A 13,684-nucleotide genomic window follows, 5' to 3' on the forward strand; every position below is an offset into this window, starting at 1 on the left:
AGGGAAAACAGGGAGGTTTCTCTCCTTGGCACCCAATCCATCCAGGAGTGACAAGCCATCCAAAACTTGTCCCTTTTAGAAGCAACTCTTTCCTGAAAGGAGTATTAGGTAGCTCTCAGTCTATGTGAAACAAATCTGTAGAGACCAGGAATATCTTTTTATAGACCCAGGGAAGTGACTGGAAAAAAACTAGAGCAGGCATCAAGCAGACAGTTCTCCTTTGGGTCTCCTCCCTACAAGCCAAGGCTCTGCTCTGAAAGTATCTCAGGCACAGCATAAAGAGTAGATGTCACTGGGAAATGTATTTTTGCATTTCCCCCCAGAGAGAACCCTCAGTGTTATCAGAAATAGAGCATTTGTTCTCTCCACAACAGCACAGTGAGAGATGAACACATTATCTCAGCTGGTCTCTGCTACATTTGGAATTGTGATGGCTGAAGGATCTTAGAACGCCTAAGCACAAGCAATTTTAGAAAAGATATTCCATTCAAACTTGTCCCCTGCCTTATCCCCCAGTTTCTACCCATTAGAGAGATGGTCTGACTCCTCTTCTCACTGCAAGGTGTGTGTGCGTGTGTGTGGATGGCAAAGAGCAGATGTTTTTATCTTCCTGGTGCTTGTCATTATTCTTCAAAGCTGTCTCCTTGAGGCACTTGGTAAAAAAGTGATTTGTAAAGCAGTGGAGCAAAGGAGTACAAGTTAATCTTGTAAAAACCCACACTTAAAAAACCCACAAACTTTTCTTAAGTTGAAGTGTGGTCTTCCATGGTATCAATTAAATAGGATAAGCAGAAATGACCAAGTTTGAGGGGAAAAAAAAAAGTAAAACCAGTAGCACTTGTAGCCTCTGCACTCAGCAGTTGTGGTTAGATAAAGTATTTGGCACCAAACTCCCTCCTGCAACATTCCAAGTCTGGTAAGGACTGGCAGCAAGTCAGCATTTACTCAGAGTCAGGTGGGTCAGGATGGTCCTTTCTGCAAAGCCAGCAGTTCTGGCCCTGGCCCAAAGCAAAGCCCAGCTCAACTGCTCCATCTGCTCCAGGCTGTCAAGGTGGATGTGAGCAGATGGGGTTAAATCCTGTGGGAGCAGCCACAACCCTACTGCCATCCCACCTGAGACCCTGACAGCAACCCATGCTCCAAAATGAGAATTTTTCATTGCTTTAGCTCTAAATATTATCACTGTTTCTGACTGTGATGTACATTTTTAAGCCAAAATTCATTTTACCTCAAATATGTTCAAATTATTTCAAATGTATTACATGTAATGAAAATAATCTGAAGTTTTGATTTCAGAAACCACAGACCAATACTTCACTGGAAACCATTTTAATAAGCTGCTGATTTATGCAAAACTGTGGAACATTTACTAAAGGCAAGAACAAAAAAGGGCAGTGAAAATAGGGGTTAATAACTGTGTATCTTTAGGGAGAGTAGAGAAGCAGTAAAGTTTAAATACTGTATATAAAACATATATACATACTTAACAATTCTGTTCGTAGACACATTTAAGTTTGCTTTAAATATTTATGATCACTCACCCTATTTTGCACTTTGCAGAAACAAACCCCACACTATCAAAAACTTAAATGGCAGCTTGTTCTAAATTTGAAGAGCCATTTCACCCCTGCTAACAGGAGAAGCATTCTGTCACTGTCTACTTTTGCATCCAACTGCTTCACACTGTACTTCAGTATCTCCAAGATCATTCCTTTCTCCATCACATTTAACATCCCATGATCTATTTCACTCTAACTTGGATGTTAAAATCCAGCATATATAAAAACCCTCAAAGCTCCACAGGTGTAGACAAGTGTCTACATTTCACAGATTTTGTCCAGACTGGCAATTCAAGCCAAGGGTTCTGAAAAGAACCTAAAGCTCCAATTCCAATGCAACATTTAAAATCAGTTGCAGTCATATATGGCTTATAGCTCTCCCTAGAATGGAAATATTAATTTATAAAGGATCTGGTGCACACAAGGCAAGGTTACTTTGCTTAATAGGAAGTCAAAATGGAAAGGGTAAAAAGAAAAGCTGAAAACTTACATTACAGGAGGCAACAACTGAAACATGCATCCCCCCCCTCAGGCCCTGAGCCAGAGTAGCTGCCAAACCTGAGCCTAAGAAACTCCACCCTCTGCTGCAGGACCAGTTTGGAAATTCCTGACACTTACAGGGACTAGTACTCAGATTAACCTGGCCAGAATAAAGAAATAATCCACTAATTGTTCATATTTCTTGGCCACTGAATGCCACTAACTCAGAATGGTGTTCCCAGCCCCTTCTAAAGGTGCCCTGAGCTCTGAGCAGCTCCTTGGCTGCCTTTGGGAATTACCAAACAGCCTGGGGATTGGAGAACTTTCCACAGTTCAACACTAATGAGGCCACAAATACTGTAATCCTAAGTATTTCATTAAAAAGTGATTCGGGAAACCTGCAGAAGTGACTCTTTCCCATTTGTTTCCCCTTATTCTCTCTCACCTCTAGGAAAAAGCAGAGTTAATTCCTGCTCCCTCACTGAGACGCTTCCATATTTATCTACAGCAGGAAGGGTGGCACTTCCTGCACACCCTGGGATTCGAGCAAAGGTTGGATGCATGTGACCAAGCCCTCATGCAGATCATTTCACCCTGGATCAGCCTGTGTGTGCTTTTTAAGCTATCATGCAATTTAGCCCAGAGTGACTTACCTATTTCACTATTCTAGCCAAGCAGAAATGCTTTGCCACAGCACTGAACTCAATTCTTCTAGTGGAACAAGAGCAGTCTTTAGTCTTTTGAAAATAAAACACACAATTATTATTACGCCTCAAGGCTTCAACTTTAGTGGGAAGGAGCCAAAAAGAGTGCCTACACAGAGGTTCAACCCAGCCAAGTGCTGTGTGTGCTGGCCCAGCTGATCAGAGCACCTCACCCACATTGACTCCAAGCATCTTTCAGGGAAACCACAAAGATGTTCCATGTCCTTGGAGTTAGTGACCCACCAGACTTTTAAATAAGGAGCTGAAATTTGAATGAAAGCCAGAGAGCTCCAGTACATTGCAGAATCCATGAGAGAATAGTTTGAGAGAGCCATGTCAGATTTAAATTACCCTATAACCTAATGCTCCCTGTCCCCTGAGTGAGTGCAAACCAGCCATGGCAGGCTAGAAGAGGTTATGACAGCAGGTAAACCCACAAGAACATCCTGAATGAGCAGAGCAGGTCCAGGGGAGATCCAGAGGGACTGAGGAAAGGCTTCCATGAAGAGATTAAAAGAAGGGCAAAAAATAAGGAAAACAGGGAGAGACATAGGAAGATTCAGGGGAGGGCTATTGAGGCAAATTCAGAGCTCAGAGAAGAGCAGGCTAAAACTCAGAAATGAGCTTCACCTATACCTGGGAGAGGAGGATATTCACTTAGTATTTGATCATTTCTCCTCTGTTGGCACAATGGGATCCTGAAGGGAGAGAGAACTAAAAGCAGACAAGGGGGAGGGTTTGAGGAATGTCTCTGAAAGCAGCAAAATTCAGGTGGACATAGGCACAGTGCCCAGCTGAGGGTGACGCTGAGCGCTGGTAGCCAGGGAGATGGCAGGGTTGGAGAACAAATCTGCAGTGAGGAAGTGTGCTTGGTCAGGAGATTTCCTCCTGAGACTCTCCATGGAGGAAGAGTAGGAGTAAAGGAAGCAGAGGCTGGAGTGGGAAATGGGGCCTTTGAGAGGAGAGCAGAAGGCAGGAGGAAAGGACGGACACTCTGACGCAGAAGGGACAAAGGTGAGAGCCATGAGTGGCAGGGACAAGGCTACAAAAGAAACTGCTTGAAAGCTGCCCAGCTAAGCAGCTCAAATGTATTATTCCTTCTTGGGAGGAAAGGGAGAGAAAACAACTAAGGTCATGCCCAGCTTATTACAAATGCTGGGCACTCACAGTGATCTGCACTATCCCCACACCTGACAAAGGGACAAGCCACATTCATCTGATATTACTTTAAAGTCCATCCAGATCTGAATTTCTGCCAAGTTTAGCAGGTTTCCAGGGCTGAGATTCCACTTCCAGCCCACTTTTACCAGTTGAAACAAAAAGAAAACAAAATATGGCTGCTTAGACAAAAGCATTTCCAAGGAAATAGAGATTTGTGGCTTATCTGTTTAGCTAGTCAACACACAGCTAAGCCGATAGAAACAGCTTTGAAGAAAGCAGATTTCCTTCTAACTTCCACAAGACAAACTCATTCCCACAGCCACTTTTGCTGGAACACAAGCTACCCTGACTCCTCTTTCTCAGCATGCTTACCTCCTCCTCCAGTTTCACCACCTTGGCCTGAGCGTTGTTCAGGGCCTGGTCTCGGATCTCGATGTGTCTCCGCTGGTCCTCGTTGGTGGAGCGGGCAGCAGCCAGCTCTATTTCCAGTTTCTCCTTTTCCCTCTGTGTTTCCTTGTCTGTGGATAAAAAAGTGATAGCTATCAATGCACAGCACTTGTCTCTACCCAGTTTTCAGGAGCCTTTCATTCCAGAGGTGAAGGGAACATTGCACTGGGACTTCTCAGAAGAAAGAGAATGCAAATCTAGTGCTAAGAGGGAAAAGAAAAGGATATGGCTTTCAAGGAAGAGAAGGACCTGTAATCCTGTAAAACAAGTATGGTACCTTCAAGCAGCAATGTGCCACAAAGATAGTGAGAAGGAACAGAAGGTGCATCGCTCAGTACAGTTACTCAGGTAATTTGCTGTGATTATGCAGATGGTTAGTGAAACTTGGCACCTCCTCACCTCTGAGCTTTCAGCAGTGGAAAACAAACTGAGTAATTTTAATATATCAGGCTGGGGAGAGAGATAGCAGACTAGTGTCTGCTGAAAAACTGTTTCCTGAAAAACTTGTGTTCCTTTTTTCCACACTGACCCCCCAAACTGGTAGGGGATTCTGTCCTGTCTCAGAGGACCGCCCCCCCCCCCCCCGCCCAGCATTATCTTCAGAGGAGTCAGCAAACAAATCAGCAGTGAGAACTCCTCAGTCTTCTTCTATGGCCTGTAAAATTGACCCCCTGGGCCAGAAGTGAGGCACATACATCTGTTCTGTCCCTTCCCAGAGCAGACCTGCCACTCCAAACACAGCAGCTCATCCTTTTCTGCTGCTCTCCAGGAAGAGCTGGAGCAGCAATGCTGAGTGTTGCAGGAACAGGGCACTGCCTTCATAAAAACACAGATAGGATAAAAATAATTGGAGACTGGAGAAATTATCGCAAAGGGTGTAAGGCAAAGCCACAACACAGAGCTGATGTCCTCTGTGTATGTTGCCATTCCCAGCTCAAGCCAACCAGCTCCAAAGATAACATTAACCCACTTGCTGCATACACAACCACAGAATACTCCCCGGAGTGATCTACACCCAGCACTGATGACACCAGAGAAACTGCATTCCAGAAACCAATATCCCACGACAAAGGAATGAGGACAAGGAGTGGAAGGCTTGAAAAACAGGAACGAGGTGCTGGGTGTTAGGACAGACTGCATATGGAGCACACAGGCCCATTTGTGCAAGCATGTGCATAACTATATTTACAGGACCACAATTACTCCCTTTCTTCTGCCAGCAAAGAGCCAGGAGCAAAGCTTTAGCAACACAGAGTAGCTAAAGATTCCCTTCTGCCAGGGAATCAACACAGCCCACACACAGGTTGCAAAACAAACCTGTCCACCAACAGCACCCAGAGCTCTGCAGAGCAAACCCAGAGCCAGCCCAGGACATAAGGACAAATGTCATCACATGATTTTTTTTTTTTTTTTTTCTCCCATCTTTTCCCAGCATTTCTCCTCCACCCAGGAATGAGCTGCTGCCAGTGTGAGCACATTACACTGAGCTGCATTGAGACAGGGTGGCATTGTGCCAGCAGGTATCAGTCAGTGCTACCAGGCTGTTTGTTAATCTGGAAATGCTTGCAGAGAGGCTTTTGGAGTTTTTGTTGCACACTTTTTTTTCCAAATGAGAACTGCTTCACTTGACAAGTGCCTGCAGCACCCCTAGAAATGCTGGGACTGATTAAATGCAGGACTGTGGCTTCCATGTTCATCCAAAAGGAGAGGTCCCACAGCTTATTTCTGGGTGCACCTATGAACCTCAATGTCTACCCAGCAGGAGAGACTGAACTCCCAGACTTCCCAGTACCACCAGGAGTTTGGAATTCACTCCCTGACAGCCATTTGCTTGTGAGGCAAACCACAAGAAATAAGCTAAAGATGACACAAGAGAGGGACAGCAGAATCTGTCAGGGTAGTTGCAACGTCTATTACACCACAGAGAAAAACTCTGTTTTGCAATTTTATTGCACTACCTTTTTATATAACAATTGGAGAAAAGTGAGCATTGTCAGAAGGGTGGAGCATGCTGTGGGATGAGAGAAAAGTTGGCCCGACGCCGTCAGCCTCAAGACATTTCAGAGCAAAGGAAAAGCAGCATTTCACACCCGTCATTTTGGTTTGCCTTGTGATAAATCCACTGCTGTGGACAGAATTCCTGACCCTCACCCAGCCCAGCAGACTGCAGGAGTGTTCATCCCCTTTATTTTTGCTCAACAGGATAGGGCAGTGGTAAATTAAAGAGGAAGGAGATAGGAGACCTAGCAGGCTCCTCTCCTACTGGCTGTAACTCATGCCAGGACTCCTGTTGGCCTGGGGAAGGCTTCATTTCAAAGCTTTCAAGGAATAAAATAGATGGATAAAATATGTAAATTATGGGGTAAACACTAATTTTACGGTTTAACTGAAAATACCTTTGCTCCAATATTTCTAATAAATCCCATCAGATGGACTTTAGATACTGACAGAAAAGGGATTCTTGGATCCCTCCTCCTTTCTCCACTGCCTGCTTTGGCTGCCACTGCCCTGGTTTCTGTGCTGCTCATTAACCTGCTACACTGTCCTCCCTCCCAGGTGACTGGAGCTTTCCACTGACCCACAAAGGCTGTGAAACTCACTTTGTGCAAAGAGCTGGGAGATGGTTTTCCGATTGTCTTCAGACCCCTCAAACTCCTTCTCTGCCAGCTGCTTGTTGGCTGTCTCCATGCGTTCTGCAAAACAATTCAATAAAAGCAAAAGAAAGAATTAACAACTTTCAAGCGTTAAGTTACATCTGCTCAGGACATTCCTGATGCTGGGGGAATGGATCTGCTGATTCTACAGCTAATTTCTATCAGAAACTGGCACTCGCCCTTGAAATGTTTTTAATTATGTCCTTAAGGAAATACACTCAATGAGACAAAACACGTTAAAGGTCCAAAGAAATTATTTTAAACATCTATAACACAGAAGTTTATTTTTTCAATTTATACTTTTATTTTTTCCACACAAATCCCACCATGCAATTAAAAGATCTCTTATAACTCTCCACTAAATCTTAACAGGAGATTAAATTACTGTTGTCCAATTACCTGACTTGAGGGAATAGTGTAAAACCCTAAAAACAGCTTAACAGCTCTACTGCTCCAAGCTGCTAAAAACTTGTATCAGTCTGTGAAAATTAGAATGAAATGTTTATGCTGTGTTTTATTATGAATAAGATTATTTCATGCAGGTCTTTGTGGACAGTACTGGGAAATGTATGGCTTTACTCCCTGGATGCAAAACAACTTCTGGGAATCTTAGTAATAGACATGAGGCAGTGAGAGCATGCAGGACAATCAGAAAGCTCTCTTAAAAATATTAAACTTACAGTTTAAACAACTGTTTGTGCACCTTCAAAAGTGTCAAATTGCAGATGATTTCCACCTTCCAAATTAATGCTTAAACTTTTCCCCCCAGTAAGGTCAAATACCACTCAACAGCACTCTGCTGCCAGCCATGGGGCTGCCTCAGCCTCTTAGCAAGAACCAGACACCAATAACATCTCACTCTGGAAAAGGAAGGGAGATCCAAAAAACCAGATGCCTACACTGATAAGGAATGACAAGACCTTCAGGAAGAACAGACACTCTGCAGTTTGTATGTCAGTGCAAAAAGGGTCACTGGACAGGAAATAAAGTGAACGTGCCTGGTGTGGGATTAGGCAGTCAGCAAAACCTCTTTCCATTTGTGTAAACTGAACAAATTGTACAAATTGTCTCTAGGATATAAGACATGAGAGAATTCCAGGCCTGCATCTGGTTTATGGTATTTGGCTTATCACATGTTTCTTGTCAATGAGAAACAGGCTGGAAATGAAAGACTGCAGCCCTCTCCTTAACCTGTCTCTTCCATTCCTCCAGCAAGTGCTTAAAATCTCTGACTACTGACTGCACCTGAGTATCCTGTCATATTCCAGTCGTGTCAGACACTGAATTCTGCAGCAAAACCCTGTCCTGCCAAGTAAGCATAACAATAAAAACCCCCAGCACTGAAGAACAGAAGCTTTATTTCATTTACCTCTTAGATCCCTGTTGAAATCATGAAGCCTACGAATTTCTCCTTCCAGTTTGTTTCTCATGGCTTTTTCCAGGGCATCCCGCTTAGAGGATGATTTCTCCAGGTTTTTGTAGGCCTCTGAAACTTGCTGAATTTCTGTTTCCAGCTGCAGTGGAAGTGAAAACAAGCACTTACTATTTTCCACTAACAAATTTCATTGTCTCAGACAGGAGATTACTTTGTCTCAAGTGTTCTTTATTGAGGAAAACCTACACTCATACACTAAGTAAAAGAAACTCTCAGCTCCATGATGAATCCCTCTATAGAAAGAATACCAGTGGCTGAATAATTTTGCAATGAAATATGCTTTTTCCTTCTTTTTGGGATATGCTTTATCCTTCAGTGTAAAGCTTCTCTGATCATCCAGAGCAGGAGATTCTCTCCTAACTCTCCTTGCTATGGAAGTGTGGATCCAGACCACAGCAAACCACATCAGCACTGTCTACAGCAACTGATCAACAGGGAGGTGGAGGGAAGTGCATTTATATCCTTCTGTCATTATCAGGAAGCTGTCAAACAATTCTCTCAAGTATTTCCTGGCCAGAAACATTCCAAAAAAATACAACCAAACGAACATATGTTCCTGGTAAGAGGTAACATGGGGAATAATGAGTGTGGAAAGCCACACTGGTCACCTGAACTCAAGGACAAGCAGCCACACATTTTTCTGGCCCCAAACACAGCCCAGTGCAAAGAGCACAGCAAGGCCCACAAAGTCCTAAATTGCTAAGTAGCATCAGCCTTTCCACAGCTGCAAGGAAAAAGCAAAGCTGACCTGCTGCCCAGCTTTAAACCATTGATGATCAAGAAGTTATTTCTGTGAGGCAGCATGAAAATACCTCCACACATGCACATTAATGATGGGTCTCACTGGGATATTTCCTTTTAAATGTCTTAGCATCATTTATTCTGTTTGTTCCATAAAGCCAAATGCAGCAAATAGCTGGGTCCAAATCAAGACATTAAGTTTTCATGGAAATTGTGTGGTGTTGAGAGAGGGACAAAAGGAGTGTTAGTCCTAGTCCTGCAGTCCAAATGTCTTTAGTGTAGCCATAGCAGCACTACTTGCCCTGCACACTGTGGTGCCAACCAGTTTTGTAGCAATGTCCCCTGTGCCTCCTTCAGTGGCTGTGGTCCCATGCCACTCCAAGCAGGCCCTTCCTGCAGCTCTGAAGTCTTTTTGGGAAAATGAAATTGCTGCTATCCTGGACAAGCCTTAACTTAGCCAAGCAAGCCAAACAGTCAGCCTCTTCAGCAGCTGAGGAGGATGTGCTTTTGAGCATGGTCAATGAACAGTTAGCAGAAAACCGAAGGCTTTGATTCCATCTTCTGCCAAAGTTAAGCTGATGTCCAAAGGCACAGGACACAGACTAATCAATCTGCACACAAAAGACTCTAAAGCACATCATCAATCCCTTCAGCAGAGGAATCCAACACTTGCAGGTTAAATGATTCAATTAGGGACTAGACCAGAGACAGGAGAATGCCTGAATTGCACAAGCACCCACCTTCTGCAGCCGGGCCACTTTCTCATAGCACCCATCCAGCTCCTGCCGTAGGGACCGGTTCTCCTCGGACAGGATTTCCACCATTTGCTGGGCCCTGGACACGATGGCAAAAGGATCCACTTGCACCTGCTGGTAGGGGGAAGGGATCTGCTGGGCCCGGGGCATCACGGAGTAGGAGTCGCCTTGCTGCTGCTGCGGGCCCAGGAAGGGCTGGCATAGTCGGTACAGATCCCCCTGCTGGACTGGGTTGGACAAGAAAGGCTGCTGGGGCCGTGGCAGAACGCCAGGATCTGCCTGGCTGGGAGTCAGAGGTTGCTGGTGCTGGGAAGGGGACAGCCTAGAGGGTGGTGGAGACTGGAGCAAAGTCAAAGATCCCAGGGATGTCAAGGAAGAAGTTGGGCTGTGGTGGTGAGGTGGTCTCTGTTGTAACTGCAGCTGCACATCTGGGTTCTGCCTGGAAAACACAGAGCACAGGCTCCATCATAGTCATGCAGAGGAAGGTGCACAAACCAGGGACAAGGTGTGTAGCCCCTGTAGCACAGGTCTTCCCATACAAAAGACTCAAGTGAGGCTTTCTTCCATTTTAGAAGTCTATTTTTTAAAAGCATTTCAAAATCAAATCTTTAGCAGAAAATTTATTCTAAGGGCACTAAGATGTTTTCTAGAAACTAATTCTTTACAGAAGTACTAAGAGAAAGTGCATCAACAACTACTGGCCAAAATTATTTTTGCAACTTTTCTCCACACTTTGTGGATAAAACTGTTGAACTAAGGACTGCTAGGAAGAGGCTCTTTTGGTCTGGCCTTAAATGTGCCATCTGTCATCGAGAAAACAATTTTCTTCTGCAAGCCAGGACAGAGAGTTGAAAGCATTGGCTAAGCTTGATGCTACTATTCCAGCATCACTGATCTGAGCTTTCTGAAATATCAATCAATAAGCTGCAGCCTGGTTAAATGAGACAATTAAAGGATTTGAAAACCAGCCTAAGAATCAGAAGCAGCATTTCATTCCAATCTGCCCTGTCCTATGCAGTAGATGTGTTTCCTGCTCCTAACAGTAACCTCTGCAGGCTATCAGAGACACATCTAACAATCTATAACATGCCTGAGTCCACCACAGAACTAAATCCAAGCTATACCCTCTCACATTTCCCAGGCTCTGGAGATCCCCAGCTCAACTCCTGCTGCATTAGCCAAGTAAGAAATCTCCCTGAGAAGACTGTGTGGATTTATCATGCTTGGATGACCTCAGGAGGCAGGATTTGCTTTCTCCTCCAAAAACATTCAACCTTTCACTTCTCTGGATGTTCTTTATTCTAACAGTTGAAGTCCCTCCCTCTTCATGCTGCAGCCAGTCTCTTCTTGAGCATGGAGCTCAGGCCAGAGCAGACCCAGCCTGGAAGCTCAGCATGTCCTGCTGCTCTGACAAAATTCCCACCCTTTGGGATGCACTTCAGCCCTGCAGCTGGAAAAGCACACACTGTTGTTCCACCTGGCCAGAGCTGCTACAGAATACCCCTGTGCTCCCAGGAGGGACTCCTGCCCTGCAGAGGATGGACAAGGCAGCTCACAGCATTCCCACAGCTCCAGGAGCCTTGGAGGAACTGACAGCAGTGAGCAGGAAGCTGAGCTGGGAGCTCAAGGGTTACACACAACACCTCTGAGCCCAAGTGCAAACACTCAGCACCATCCTTCCTGCTCTCCAAGAAAGAAGGAATCACTCCTTGCACCCACCGCTCACATCTGGCAGCAGCACAGGGGAGTTCAGCAGCTCTCAGCCCAGCACAGGGTTCACTATTTCAGCATCATGCCCCTCATGTCTCATTGCCCTGCTTTCCTGCAGAGAAACCTCCAAGCTCCCGCTCAAATTCCTTAATGGGGAAACAAATCTAGCCTTTGTTAACTAAGAAAAAACAAAGAATCACTGCTCCAGCTACTGTTTTTCTCCTTCTCACATTCAGGTGACTGTGGTCCCTGCCAGCAGCATCATTTCAGGAGCTGTATTTCCTCAGAAATGATCATTTGCAGCATGAGGATTTCAGGGGTCATGCAGAAGAGTGATGTGCAATTAATTTCCTCAAGAATGTTCAGTTTAGTAGCAGCAATTTGGTTCTTCTCCTCCCAGGGGGGCAGCTCTACTTATTGTTGCACTGATTTCATTAACTTCATTTGCCAGTCCTCATAATGAAGGATGAGGCAAAACCACCACAGGCCATGCTCAAGGTCACCTGGTTTGTCTCAGGTGGTTTCCAGCTGCTTTCTTAGCCCAGTTGTGTGCAGTTAAAACTTTGCATCCTCACAAACCACTCATCTCCCTGAGTTTATTCTTTACCTATCACCACAGCTCTGCTTTGATGTTGTAATCAATTAGGGAATAACCTTGCTGTGACATTTCATCTGTGATGACCCACAGAGTTAGATCAAAAAGAAATACATTGCCAGTCTGCCTCATGGGTGCAAAAAAAAACCAATTTTCAACCTACAAAACACTCTTTTCCAGTCTGAAAACAACCTGGAGCAGTTACTCAGGGAGACTGGTGTCAGTGAGTTAATCTTAAAAACCTCCTGAGGATGATTTAGATGCCAATGTTAACATTTTGAGCTATTTGACTAAAAACATCTTGTTATTCTGTCACCAGAGGCCCAGTGGCAGAACCTTGCCATCCTAAGCACCAATGAGATGAACAAAATGATGGCCAAAGAAAAACAACAGCAGCACTTTGATTCTGAAGGGCCAGTGGCACTGACATGCCTTGTAATGATCCTTTCTTTTTAAACCTATTGTAAAGAACAACTCTAGGAAATCGTGGCTGAGTATTTCTAAACAGGATACATTTCCAAGAATTCCAGCATCTTGGCACTCACATCCAAAGCCTCTCATAGTCTTGAAATTATACCAATCTTGTGGGCTCAAGCTAGAACATGAGAGCTTGGAGCCTCTAGTTCTGTGGCATTACCAACAGCATTAGGGCTTCCAAAATGTCACAAATGCATTTATATTCCCAGCAGAATGAGACACCACAGCTGGGTTAATACATCCTAAAAATTATATTTTAAAAATATCATCTTTAAAAAAATTGTATTTAAAAATCCTAGTAACTTCACAGTGACACCAGACTTTTTAAGATTTGGTATGCAAACTTTTACACACACATTCAAAGAACTTTTTGGCATTCCCACTGCTTACAATTTTGTCTTATAAAATACTTACATATATTTTGTGGGTAAAAAATACCTGGCTGTGGGATTTCTTCATATTAACAAGAGAAATGAAGAATTTATTTCTCTGGTAAAGCAATTTTGGGTAGAGTGAGTCAGAAAGGTAAACAAACACAATTTGGATTTTTCAATATTTTTTATGCTACACTGCAAAATGTAAAGGTAAAAATGACTATTGGTGTCACTTAACAGTATTGCTGATAAAATGGTAGCAGAAAATTCCCTCCATGAGAGAATGAGTCCTCAGGTAACCCTGCAATAGCAATCACAATTTTATCTGAACCAACCACTTCAGAAAAAATGCAGACTCTCAAAACACGTACACAACAAAATTACACAACCTCCTTCCATTTGCCTCAGTGTCACAGAGACCTGAATAAACCAAATGCAGGGGGAAAACAAAACTCAGAGCAATTACCCCCACAAGTGTTTGGGTTTGAAAGCATAACTTTGAGGGCCACTTCTCTGTGCACCACGCAGGAATTTCTGCTCTCTGGCACGGAGCAGAGCAACTCCACAGGGGCCAAGTACAAACGTGGATTTA

The 13,684-nt window shown here is 44.1% G+C and overlaps 1 protein-coding gene across 3 annotated transcripts in view; it reads right to left on the bottom strand.

Moving 5' to 3' along the window:
- Nucleotides 1-13,684, bottom strand: part of AMOT (angiomotin) — a 51,832-nt gene that overhangs the window by 15,825 nt on the left and 22,323 nt on the right. For all 3 annotated transcript variants that reach the window (XM_018914270.3, XM_009090303.4, XM_018914271.3), the window contains exons 4-7: nucleotides 9,922-10,375; nucleotides 8,375-8,519; nucleotides 6,952-7,044; nucleotides 4,277-4,422 (exon numbers count right to left, since the gene is read on the bottom strand). In XM_018914270.3, coding sequence (XP_018769815.1) covers nucleotides 4,277-4,422; nucleotides 6,952-7,044; nucleotides 8,375-8,519; nucleotides 9,922-10,375 — 838 coding nt within the window. The remainder of the gene's footprint in view (nucleotides 1-4,276; nucleotides 4,423-6,951; nucleotides 7,045-8,374; nucleotides 8,520-9,921; nucleotides 10,376-13,684) is intronic.

The sequence above is a fragment of the Serinus canaria genome, chromosome 4A (assembly GCF_022539315.1).
Source record: "Serinus canaria isolate serCan28SL12 chromosome 4A, serCan2020, whole genome shotgun sequence".
Taxonomy (NCBI): domain Eukaryota; kingdom Metazoa; phylum Chordata; class Aves; order Passeriformes; family Fringillidae; genus Serinus; species Serinus canaria.